This window comes from Quercus suber, unplaced genomic scaffold (genome assembly GCF_002906115.3).
Source record: "Quercus suber isolate HL8 unplaced genomic scaffold, Cork oak 2.0 scaffold_183, whole genome shotgun sequence".
NCBI classification, from domain to species: Eukaryota; Viridiplantae; Streptophyta; class Magnoliopsida; order Fagales; family Fagaceae; genus Quercus; species Quercus suber.
The window spans coordinates 914,607-927,170 of record NW_027069641.1 but is presented as its reverse complement, the minus strand read 5'-3'; the positions used below and the strand labels follow the sequence as shown (position 1 = coordinate 927,170).

The 12,564-nt window shown below is 35.9% G+C and overlaps 1 protein-coding gene across 1 annotated transcript; it reads right to left on the bottom strand.

The window, feature by feature from the left end:
- Window positions 1–255: 255 nt before the first annotated feature.
- On the bottom strand, window positions 256–1,172 carry LOC112011139 (germin-like protein subfamily 1 member 7). The gene is made up of 2 exons (XM_024043530.2): window positions 1,058–1,172; window positions 256–791 (listed from the first exon to the last, which is right to left on the bottom strand). The coding sequence occupies exons 1-2, from the start codon at window positions 1,170–1,172 to the stop codon at window positions 256–258; spliced, it is 651 nt and encodes a 216-aa protein (XP_023899298.1).
- Window positions 1,173–12,564: the final 11,392 nt, after the last annotated feature.

Here is a 12,564-nt window from a genome sequence, read left to right as displayed (position 1 = left end):
TAATATAAACTTTGTATTAGGTGCTTGTGATTTCAATCGTTGTGGATCCAATGTGTACTCAAGATTTAGTAATGCACTAATTGCACTGCATTTACTTGGACACCATGACACATAAAAAAATCTTATGACAATTTTATTTGATAATAATTATTTCTAAGGAATAACATTTAAGGAGTCATGGCATACTTTGTTCAAACTCTGCTTTGTAATGGATCAACATTCCTATTACAAATATTTTTACTAATTGAGCTTTGACTAGAATTGTTTCTGAAGATAGTCAACTACATTCTTGTCCAACTGGAAGGCCTTGGCTAGAACATCAGGATTGATTGGAGGATTAGATCCAAAAACCGCATTTGCTATGGTGATCAACCCAGGATTTTGACTGCTGAGACCGGCAAATGCAACTGCATTGGTTTGTCCTATGTTGAATTGGAAGTGAATGAGACCAATCGGGAATACAAAGACATCTCCCTTGTTTAGAACTTTGGTAAAGAGTTTGTTTGGGTTGGATGTGACAAATCCAACCAATAGAGTACCCTCCATAACTACCAAAAGTTCAGTGCCACGTGGGTGAATGTGGGGAGGATTCAGGCCATATGGTGCAAAGTCAAGGCGAGCCAATGATATGCCTAGAGTGTTGAGGCCTGGTAATTTATCGACGTTCACAAGATTGACACTTGATCCGAGTTTACTTGTAGCTGTGTTTCCAGGAATATTGAGTCTGGGAAAGAAAAAATCGTTGGCTATAACAATTGCTAGGTCCTTGCAAAATTTTCCATTCACAAATACTACACAAAGAAAAGTTTTTATTGTCAAAAAGAAGACAGTTCTGTAATAATGGAAAATAACTCGTCGTGTAGGAGAAAAAAAATCTATTGTGGATGATATAACGTAGGTGATGATAATAATTTCATTAATGTGTAGAACTTCATTATAATGATCTCGAAAGAACGTAGGTGATGATAACACTACTATGTACTGCTAATAATGAGAGAGCATGTAGATTTGCAGTTCATAAAAAAAAAAATTTAAAAGGGAGAGAGCATGTGCATACCAGCAGAATCGGTGTTGTTAATTGCGACACAAAAGTCTTGCAGTGGACTAGGGTCATAAGCTGAAACAAGGGTGGTTGCCAAAGCCAAAATGGCCACAATTACAACTTTCATCATATTTTTTGATGTTCTTTCTTATTGTGTAGTATTTTTCTTGCTTGGGTGAGGGATGGGAATACAGCATACGGGGAATATATCTATTTATAGAGAGGGATCAGTGAAGGAGCATATAAGACTTCGTAATTCTTCAACTGCTCTCAATTTCTTGTTTAATGGATGAACCTTTCTTTAAACACTAATAGTCTGTACACAATTAGAAAAGAAATCAAATTGGACCACTTGAATGCCATTGTGCAGTTTTCGTGTTGCTTTTTCCAAGCCACAAATTAACCTTACACTCATAGTATATTTAACATTGAAATGATTGAAGGACCCATGTATATATCTTGACTCTTTCCTCATTAGGAAATGTCTAATAGTCAACGGTGTGAACCATATAATTAAGTATGCTTGGGTTGAGCTAATCTTTTTGACCTCATCTTATCTGGTGGGTATTAATTACTTAATATTTTTTAATTGTTTGTTAGATTTAATGGTTTTCTAGAACCAATAACTACGAAGGCATCTGACTAACAAGGCATGAGGTATGTTTAATTATATATTCTTGCTGGGATCTTTTTGTTGTTCTCACTTCATGCTATGGTGTTTTATCTATGATGTAATTCTTATGAATGTTTTGTTAATTCCATAGTTAACTCATATTTGTTACAATTCATGGCAAGATCTCTTACATATCGAAACGCTTAGTGTACTTGTTCAATGAGAAATAAAGTTAAAAACATTGTTCCCAAAGAAAAGAAATAAAAAAGTTAAACCATAGTTGTTGGAAATTTAGACCCCTTAAACACACAGATTGCGTAGCCTAGATTAATTAGCCAAGTTGTTACTTAGTCAAATTATGCAATTCTAGGTTAAAGCAATCAAATAATCATATCAAGATATAAAGCAGCGGAATAATAAATAACACAAGATATGATCACCCAGGAAACCACTCGGTAAAAACCTGGAGAGGATTTGACCCACCGATTCTCAAGGCATAACAGAATTCACTATGAAAAATTGAAGTTCTTACAGAAGGACTACAAGCTCCCCGCTCGACTTCTTAATGCTACCCACCAGTAAAACTTCCTGACACGACCACGAACAGGCTCCGAATCCACGGACTACTTCTTTCTTGAATTCTTCAATCAGCTACAAGCTCCCCACTTGCTTTTCTTTTTAAGTTCCAATGGTTGCAACTATAATGATCTTCAAGATGTTGAAATCATCTCTACCTTGAAAACCCTAAGTTTTGTGTAAAGGAAGTTTCCTTAAAGATCTCACACGAGATTCACACAAAACAGCAATGTATGAGCAACAAAGCAATATGGACAACCCTCAAAAACGTGGCTAGGGTTTAGTTTATATACCTAGGGTAAAAACACAAAACCCTAAACGTTTAATGAAGTAGGGCTGAGTTGGAAAATCTGCAGAATATTCAACCTGTGCAATTTTCGATCGATCGAGCCAAGCCGAAAGTCCCAAGTACTTCTGCAGCCACTCGATTCCAACTTTACAACATTAAACCAACTTTGAGAAATTCTAAACAAGACTAAATACACTGTTTTGATCATGGTTTGCCAACATTACAAATTAGAGTTCTAAATACAAAAACTCCTAAGACCTTAGAACCTAACAATAGTGAATTCAAAAACATAATTATGTGAAATTCTTCCATGCGTGCACGGATCCGTGACTTGTTTAGATTTATAATAATTCAAACTTAAACATGAAATGGATTCATTTTAAATGATATAGTATTAGGGCAAAACTTTGGTATGGTACTTTAAATACAGTACCTTAGGTTCCTTCCTTAAAATTTTGACATCTGTATAATTTAACAGCCCAAGCAAACGGTGTTAAAACTAAAAATTCTTTTCTTTTCTTTTCTTTTTTCGCTTCTTCCTTCTTTTTCCTGCATTGCAAATGTAAGAGAACCCATGGCTTCAGATCTTTCAAATTGTAGGATCTTTGCCTTCCGCTGAAGAATAAATAGATATCATCATCAAAAGCAAACAAAATGTTGGGAAATTTAGACCCCGATTGATAGAATTAATAAGTTTTAAACCCAAGTTGTTAATTAGATTAATTATGAATAAACCTTGTTAAAATAAACAAACATCAATATCATGTCAAAATCATGCAGTAGAATAAAATAAATAAGACAAGATATGATGACTCAGGAAAACCAATGAAACAAACTAGTTTCACAGTAAAAAACCTGAGGGGAAACCTTACCAAAAAGCAATCCACTATAGTAAAGAGAAGTTTCAGATCTAGTACAAAACTTTTGTCCCTAAACTCTACAATCCCCGTAGATGAACTTATAGCAGAAACCTTCCATTGCTTCAGAACCTCTGAACTTTTCAATATATGAACGCCACCCTTTTTGATGCACGAATCCTAGTACGTGACTAACCAATGATGCACGGCTCTCAGTACATGACTAGCACACCAACTTGAAGAATATTGTTGGCTGCAAAGTTCTTCACTTCATCAACAATGAAGATCAAGAAGCACTTGGTTACAAAACCCAAAGGCGCAAAGACGCAGTAGCTTATTTCAGAGAGAATAAGGCATCGGTCACCTTTTGCATATGTTTTCCTTGTATTCTCTTGTATGACGGCCTCTAAAATAAGCCTTATATATGTCTATGGTTGTGAGAAAAAAAACTCTACACAAATACATAAGCATGGGCCGAAAATCAGATCTAGAAATCTGAATTTCGTAATTCTCAATTGATTGAGAGGTGTCGAGAAACTATCAAGCCTATCTGTTGCGAGTTATCGAGGGGACAGAAAGTTGCTCGATTGATCAACCTAGCTATCAAGAGGTATCGAGATTGCGATAAAAAGAAGCTGAAGAGCTCGATAGATAGCCTAGCCGTCGAGAGGTGTCGAACAACTATCGAACTTTAAAAAATCAGCACTTCTTCACTTATTTGTTAGATAGATTTGCATGACTTCAATACTAGACTTGAACTCTTGTTTCTTGAAGTATTAAATACAACCTAGATCTACCCAAATACAAGTAAAGTGTGTTTTGTCAAATGATTAGCCAACTACATAAAATATTGACATATGTTCCTAACATGATCCACATATGTCCTAATACAAAAAAACCCCGGCAAAAAAATAAGGAAAAAAGGGGAAAAAGGCAGAAAGCTTCCTTCCTAGACTCGCTCTTGATCTTTGAGTCCAACGACTCGCCTTTTCTCAAAATTGTCACCTTCTCCATCGTCGAACCGGTCTTCGTCACTCTCCAATTGTTTGCAAAGCTCAACCTCTTCGAGACCGACGACACCACCGTGGTGACATACCTCTTCTTTTCCTACCAGACCACCGGTTTCTGGCTAGATCTAGTGTTAGAATAGTTAAAGTTAGGGTTTCCATAGTTTTTCCGATGATAAAAAACCACCGGCTTCTTTATTTTCTCCTTTCTTCTTTATTTTTTTGCTAGGGCTTTTTTGTTTGCTTTTGAGGAGCACCGTGGGAAAGCAGAAAGCATAGCTTTTGATGGACTAAGATGAGAATGAGTTTACAACTGATGGGCTGCAATCCCTTACAATTAAATAATCTTTGCTACACATAAGTTCCTTGAAAGTTGTTTTAACTTTTAATATAAGTGGACATCTTTGTTTTCCTTTTTGTTCTCTCAAAAGGAGTACCTCTACTATCTTCATGGTTATTTTTATTGTTTTATATGGTTTTAGTTGCAGTGAGCTAGTGACTATTGGATTTATTTGGATTTATTCTTTAGCAAAAGGCACAAATCCTACAATTCGAAAGATTTGAAATTTGAAGCCATGGGTTCTATTGCAGTTGCAGTATAGGAAAAAGAAGGAAAAAAAAATAGTTTTAATGCCGTTTGTTTGGATTGTTAAATTGGACAAATGTCAAAATTTTAAATAGGGAACCTAAGGTATAGTATCTTAAATTGGACAGATGTCAAAATTTTAAGTAGGGATGTCACGCCCTGAACCCAAAAGGGTCCAAAGCATGAGAAAACATCTCAAAGGTACCTGTAGATTTTTCCCTTTTGAACAATACAATCCAAATAAATCATATCAAGTACCAACATAAGGAATTATCATAATAATTCCATTAAATATACTCCCAAAGTAAGTCAGAGCTCTATGCAACATGGCTATTTTTCAAAAATCCCATTAAAAAGCTACTTACCTTACAACCCGTAAAATGACCTAATTCTCCAAGCGCCAAAGGAGATTAGCTAAAACCTAAACAATATCAAGCAAACCTATCACAATAAGCATAAAGCTTGAAATTGTATCTAGCTACAAATTAGGAATCGCCAAATAAGCACTTTGATTAGGCAAGCCTAGTATTTAACCTCACAAATAAAGTGTTTTATGTTAGGTTCTAAAGATTTAGGATTTTATGTATTTAGAACTCTAATTTGTATTTTTGACAAACCATGATCAAAACAAGTTATTTAGTCTTGTTTAGACTTTCTCAAAGTTGGGTCTTTCATGTAAAGTTCGAATCAAGTGGCTGCAGATGCATTGGTGCATTTCAGCCTTGCTTAATCAATCGAAGGAAATGCTCGATCGATCGAATCTTGGCAGAATGTTTTTCTGCAAAATATTCCAGCTCAGCCCTAACTCATTAAACGTTTTGAGTTTTCTGTTTTTACCCTAGGTATATAAAGAAAAACCCTAGCCACGTTTTTAGAGTTGCTTTAGTTGTATTGTTGCTCATACATTGTGGTTTTGTGTAAATCTCTTGTGAGATCTAGAGGAGCGTTCTTTTACACAAAGCTTAGGGTTTTCAAGATAGAGATTACTTCAACATCTTGATGATCAACTCGGTTGCTACCATTAAAACTTAAAGAATATCAAGCGTGGGTTCTTGTAGTTGATTGGAGAATCCAAGAAAGAAGGAGTCCTGGATTCGGAGCTTGCACGTGGTCGTGCCAGTAAGTTCTACTAGTGGGTAGCATTAGGAAGTCAAGTGGGGAGCTTGTAAATCCTTTTGTATGAACTTCGATTCTTTCATAGTGGATTCAGGTTTGCCTTGAGGATCGGTGGGTCAAATCCTCCCCAGGTTTTTACCGTGTGGTTTCCTGGGTGATCATATCATTGTGTCTTCTATTTTTTCGCTGCTTTATATGTTTGATATGATTATTTGATTGCTTTAACCTAGAATTGCATAATATGACTAAGTAACAACTTGGCTAATTAACTAGGCTAACCAATCTGGTTGTTTTAAGGGGTTTAAAACCGTTCAAGTGGTATCAGAGCTGGTTGCTCTCTTATTAGAGATTTTTTTATCTCTGAGCTGATCCTTGACCCCTGTTGTCATGGAGCATGGATACTCTCTTGTTGTTCTTTCTCACTTTGATGGGAATAACTATGTTTATTGGAAAGTAAGGATGAAAGCATTCCTGAAATCTATTGATGAAAGGGTTTGGAATTCCGTTGAATACGGATGGCAGAAACCCACTACTCCTGTGAGTGAGTGCAAACTTCTGAAAAAGAAGCAGCAGGCTTCAGTAGCAAAGCTATGAATGTCATCTTCAATGCTGTTTCTATGGAGGAATTTAAGAGGATCTCAAATGTTGAGGTTGCTCATACTACTTGGAAAATCCTCCAAACTGTGCACGAAGGCACAAAGGCAGTTAAAATCAATAAACTGCAGCAATTGACTGCTAGATTTGAAAGCATCAAAATGTCTGATGATGAATCTTTTGATGAATTCTATGCTAAATTGAATGACATTGTTAATTTTGCTTTTAATTTGGGTGAAATCTATGATCATCCTAAAATTGTTAGGAAGATTCTTAGGTCTTTAACTGAAGACTTTAGACCCAAAGTGATTGCCATTACTGAAAGTAAGGATGTGGACTTTATCCCTATTGATGAGCTTGTAGGATCTCTTCAGTCCTATGAGTCTAACCTACCTAAAGTGAACAAATCCAAATCAATGGCTCTTAAGTCAGTTGATGATGTTGATGGTGGTGGATTTGATGATGAGCTCTCTGCTACAGAGATTGCATACCTTGTCAAGAACTTTAAAAACTTTCTTAGGAATACCAACAGAAAGGCAAAAGGTACAAACACTGCTGAACTTAGAAATTTTAGGAAGAATGATCCCACTAAGGTGAATAATTTTGAAAAACCTAGAGAAAAAGTTGATCAATTTTCAAATAATTCTTTGGGTCCTCAGTATTTTGGCTGTCAAAGGTATGGTCATGTGAAATCTGAATGTCCTACATTCTTGAGGACTAAGGGTAAAGCCATGGCTGTAACCCTTAGTGATAATGAAATTTCTGATGATGAGTCTGGATGTGATGAGGATGGAAACTTCATTGCTTTCACTGCTACAGTTGTAGTCAATGAAAGCGTATCTATTGAAGAGAACCCTTCTTATGGGGAACTCTTTGAGGATGCAGATCTTTAAGATGCCTACAATAAACTTTGCAAAATTGCTGCAAAGGATGCTATGAATGTTGAACTTGGCCTGAAGAAAATTGAATCTCTTGAGCTTGAAAAGAAAATTTTGCTTATTAAACTGTTTGATGCTAATTATCTTTTGAACAATGTTAAATCTGAAAACATGCTTTTGCTTGATAAAGTTAAAACTTTGGAATATGATTTATCTGTTGCTAAGATCTGTTAGTTCTAAACTTGATCAAATGTTGAATGTTCAAAAGTATCCTTCAGACAAATCTGGTTTAGGATATGTTGAAAGCATCTTTGATTCTGCACCACATTCCACGAACTTTGTTCCTTCTTCTTCTTCTTCTGAACCTTCCGTAAGTGAGGTTGTGAGTGAAACTATCAAACCCCCTGTGAGTGAGGTTGTCAAACCTGTAGAAGTTTCACCTCCTAGGAACATTAGGGTTAATCTGAGAGAGTCTAAACCTAAGGATTCTACTCTTTCTATGGACAAGATGCATGGTAAACTTGCTTGAGTTTGTCATTATTGTGAAAATTCTGGACACATTCGTCCAAAATGTTACAAGCTTCAAACTGCTAAGAGAGCAAACAAACCAAGGGTGCCTGTGCCTCAAGCACAAGATCCTATGACACTTATTGGTGAATTGGTAAAGGCGTTGAACCTTTATTCCAATCCTGGAGTTGGAAATCACTCTAATGTGAATAAGAACTCCAATGCTCATGGTGTATCTAAAAGGTTTTGGATGCAAAAGACTCGTCCTAATTGAGTCTTTTTGACATGGTCCTTGTGCTTCACTGCTCATTCCTTTGTGACCATTGTTCTTTGATTTTTATTGTTTTTGTTTGTTTCTAGGATTTTCATTGCATTACATTTATGCATTTCATTCTAGGATTTATTTGTTTTCTCTTTTAAATATATATAAATAAATAAAAATAAAAATAAAAGGGAAAAGCAAATTGTGTTTGGCACTATTGTTCTTGGTCTTTGAAGACAAGGTTGGTCAATTTATTTTCACATAACATATCTTATGTACCTTGTTTAGTTTTGATGAGCTTATCTTTTGCACTTGACTAGTTGAAGTTTTGTAGTGCATGTTGTGTGAGAAAGATATTTATGGTGTTTATCACTTTGTCTTAATCTTGAAGTTGCATGTTATTTGACTGTCGGACTTGATCCTTTCGAGAAAGGCATAAATAACCATCTCACCACTGTTCACTAGCCAATCATGAATACCTTAGTGCATATCATAAGATTTTGTGCTTGAGAAAGTGTAGCACATGCACCCAAAAAAAAAAAAAAAAAAAATAAGGTGTAGCCTCAGTTTAATTGTTTAATGCTTAAAACCTGGTGTGTACTATTAGGCTTGATGCCAATTCAATTAATTAAAACTGGTGTGTACTATTAGGCTTGATGCCAATTCACATAATTAAGAGGCTAAATTCAAGAAACTTACATGATTGTAAGCTTATGTTCTAGGAGATGTGAAAGTTATATGATGTAACTCTTTAGGTGATAGTCTCTTTTAAATTTTATGTGATGGATTTTGTAGACTTTGTGATTGATTTCTATTCACATATCACCTCACATGTATCTCAAGCTTTTGCTAGTTTGCACACACTACACGAGTTACTCTTTTCTAAACACTGTACATGTTATTGTGTGTGTTTTTGGTCTGACCAACCAAGTTTGAAAATATCTTGAGAGTTATGCAACACATTATTTTGCCTGAGAAATTAAAGGATGAACTGGCTGAAACTTTCTTGGGAGAAACTGGGATTACAAATTTGGATTTTTGAAAAATCATTCCATTTCATCTCATACTCATGCATTGTGTTTCATTGATTTCAATGCTTTGAGGAGTTCTTTTTCAAAAATTGGTTTGAGGTTTTCAAAACTGTAACTTTTTTCCAAAATACTATGATCTGCTGCCTGTTTCAATCGATCCAGTCTGTTTTTTGATCGATCGAAAATTTTAAAATTCCTTTTAAAAATTTCGGAGTGACTCGATCAATCGAAAGTAATTTTCGATCAATCGAAAGTCATGAATCAGCTTTTTCAAATAGTGTTCTTTGACTGATTCACTTTACTTTTCAAAAGTTTTTTTCAAACCTCTTTTCTCTCTCTGACAAGGCAAGGATCTACAACAAATTTTTTGTCGTTTTCCTCCAAATTTTTTGCTAAGTTTCTCTTTCCTCAAGCCGATTAGTCTCTTTTGCCCCTCTTTTTTTTGAGTTTATTTGCATTTTTCATGCATTTTTCATGCATTCTCTCTAAAATTTTCGGACCTCTAAATTTTTGAGATTTTTAATGTTGCAAGCCCAATTTTATGCAATTGATCAATGGGTTTTTATGGGGACATGTTATAAACTTGATTGTGATTATTTGATTTGATCAATTTTGGGTTTTGTGAGAAATTGAAAATTCTAGGGTTTATGTTTAGTTCCGAATTGGAGATTTTGTTCAATTAGGTTGAAATTTATGAAATTGACTTGTTGATTGGATGTAATTAAGCATTATAATCTATGTGTAATGTTTTGTAATGCTTAATTCATCCATGTTCTTCAAAATTTTTCAAGTAGTTTTCAAAATTTTGGGGTTTTTGTTAGAAACTCTGTATTCAAGCCAATTTTGTGCAATTGAACTTTGTTTACTGCATTAGTACATGTATCATGCCATTTTAAATGTTCATGCATCATATAGATTTTTGCTCTATATTTTTCTTGTGCTAACTTACAGTCTGCCCTTGGTTTTTTATTTTTGTTATTGGTTTTCTCTTGTGTCTCTGTCCTTTCCTTAGCATCATGCCTAGGAAAACTAGGGCTCATAGGTCTGTCACCTCATCTACTCCTTCCCCTCCTCCCTTTGACCGAGAGAAATTTCCTAGTGAGAAAAACCAAGAGATTTATGATAAGCTGAACCTTAAGAGGAAAATATGGTCTAAGCGTTCTGTCATCTTAGATGAGCTTGATCCTGCCATTAGGGCAAACTTTAAGCGTAGAGGCTGATTACCCTTGGTGGATATTTCTGATCCTCCTCCACCTGCTACCTTGATTAGAGAGTTCTACTCAAACATCTCTATCCATGTCTATGATTCTAACACTTTGGTAAAGAGTTGGATACAAGGCGTAGAGTACACCATTACTTCTAAGGTAGTGGCTGATGCTCTAGGGGTACCTTTGGTACAGCACCCTGTCTATCCTTATGATGAGTCTCCTGTTTTGAGTGATGTCATGTCTTACATCACTGGGTCATCTATCCAGTGGGGTTTTGATCCTCGGATCACCACTGCTGAGCTTTTTGCGTTACACTATCTCTTCTTTAGGATAGCCTGTCACTCTATCTGGCCCATTTCTCATCTTCACACCATTCCTCTCGAGCGGTGTGTATTTTTGTACGCTCTTGTCACTGATGCTCCTATCAGTTTTCCCCATTTGTTTCTTCGTTCTTTGAACTGAGTTTATAGGAGTTCATCTTCTGCTCATGCTCTTGTTCATCCTATTTTCATTCATAGGATTTTAGTTTATCTTGATCTTGGTGGCTTCCCTTCCTCTGAGCCCGTTCATATGATTGCTCCTATAGGTGCATCTTTTCTTAGACAGAGGGCTGCTTTTCGAGTTAGCTCTAAACACCCTAGGTCTGAGCCTTCTGGGTCCACACCTTCTCCCTCTTCTTCTACAGGTCCTGCTGGTGAGGCTGTTCCTGATCTTGATGTTGCTGCTGCTGCTGTTCCTCCACCTCCATCAAATGACTTTGATATCCGTCGTACTTTGGAGACTATCATGACCGTTCAGGCAGCTCATGGTTAGCTTTTGGTGGACCTTTTTGACGAGATCCAAGCTTTACGAGCTGATCTAGCGCATCTTCGTTCGCCTTCACCACCTCCTCTTGATGATGGATTGTGATTGCCCTTTGGCATTCCGTCACAAAAAGGGGGGAGTAGAGTTTGTAAAGGAGTTTTGTAGTTAAGGAGATTTTGTTTGTTTTGTGGAGTAGATTGTATTTAGGCGCTTCACCTTGTATATCATTTTTGGGATATTCATGTTAGTGGGAGTAACATTGATAGATATATTTTTTTTATTTGATTCTTGTTTCTTTGGATTCACTATTTATTGATTTATATTCTATGAGTTATTCATTGATATATGTCTTTATTATGTGTTGTGTGAATCATACAAGAATGTTATACCTGCTTATATACTATTTTCTGTCACACATACATTTATGCGTTTGTTGAGTATTTCAGGAATATACAGGTTGATTCAATTGAGCTGCTGTCTACACTTGCAACTGATGGATAGTAGTTAGAATTGAATTTAGTTTTTATGAGCATTATTTTTGTAAAGGGTTTTTTAATTGTAAACTTTGAGCTTATTGTTTGTGTTTTGTCACAGATTGCCAAAGGGGGAGTTTGTTAGTTTCTAAAGATTTAGGATTTTATGTATTTAGAACTCTAATTTGTATTGTTGGCAAACCATGATCAAAACAGGTTATTTAGTCTTATTTAGACTTGCTCAAAGTTGGGTATTTCATGTAAAGTTGGAATCGAGTGGCTGCAGATGCATTGGTGCATTTCGGCCTGGCTCGATCGATCGAATCTCGGGGAGAATGTTTTTCTGCAGAATATTCCAGCTCAGCCCTAACTCATTAAACGTTTTGGGTTTTTTGTTTTTACCCTAGGTATATAAAGAAAAACCCTAGCCACGTTTTTAGAGTTGCTCCAGTTGTATTGTTGCTCATACATTGCGATTTTGTGTAAATCTCTTGTGAGATCTAGAGGAGCTTTCCTTTACACAAAGTTTAGGGTTTTTAAGATAGAGATTACTTCAACATCTTGATGATCAACTCGGTTGCTACCATTGAAGCTTAAAGAATATCAAGCGTGGGTGCTTGTAGTTGATTAGAGAATCCAATAAAGAAGGAGTCTGTGGATTCGAAGTTTGCACATGGTCGTGTCAGTAAGTTCTACTGGTGAGTAACATTAGGAAGTCAAG

Excerpts from the sequence above, each read along its gene's own strand:
- LOC112011139 (XM_024043530.2), bottom strand. The coding sequence starts at position 1,172 with ATGATGAAAGTTGTAATTGTGGCCATTTTGGCTTTGGCAACCACCCTT. Across the intron at positions 792-1,057 it reads TAACAACACCGATTCTGCTG|TATTTGTGAATGGAAAATTT; the intron begins GTATGCACATGC and ends TTCTTTGTGTAG.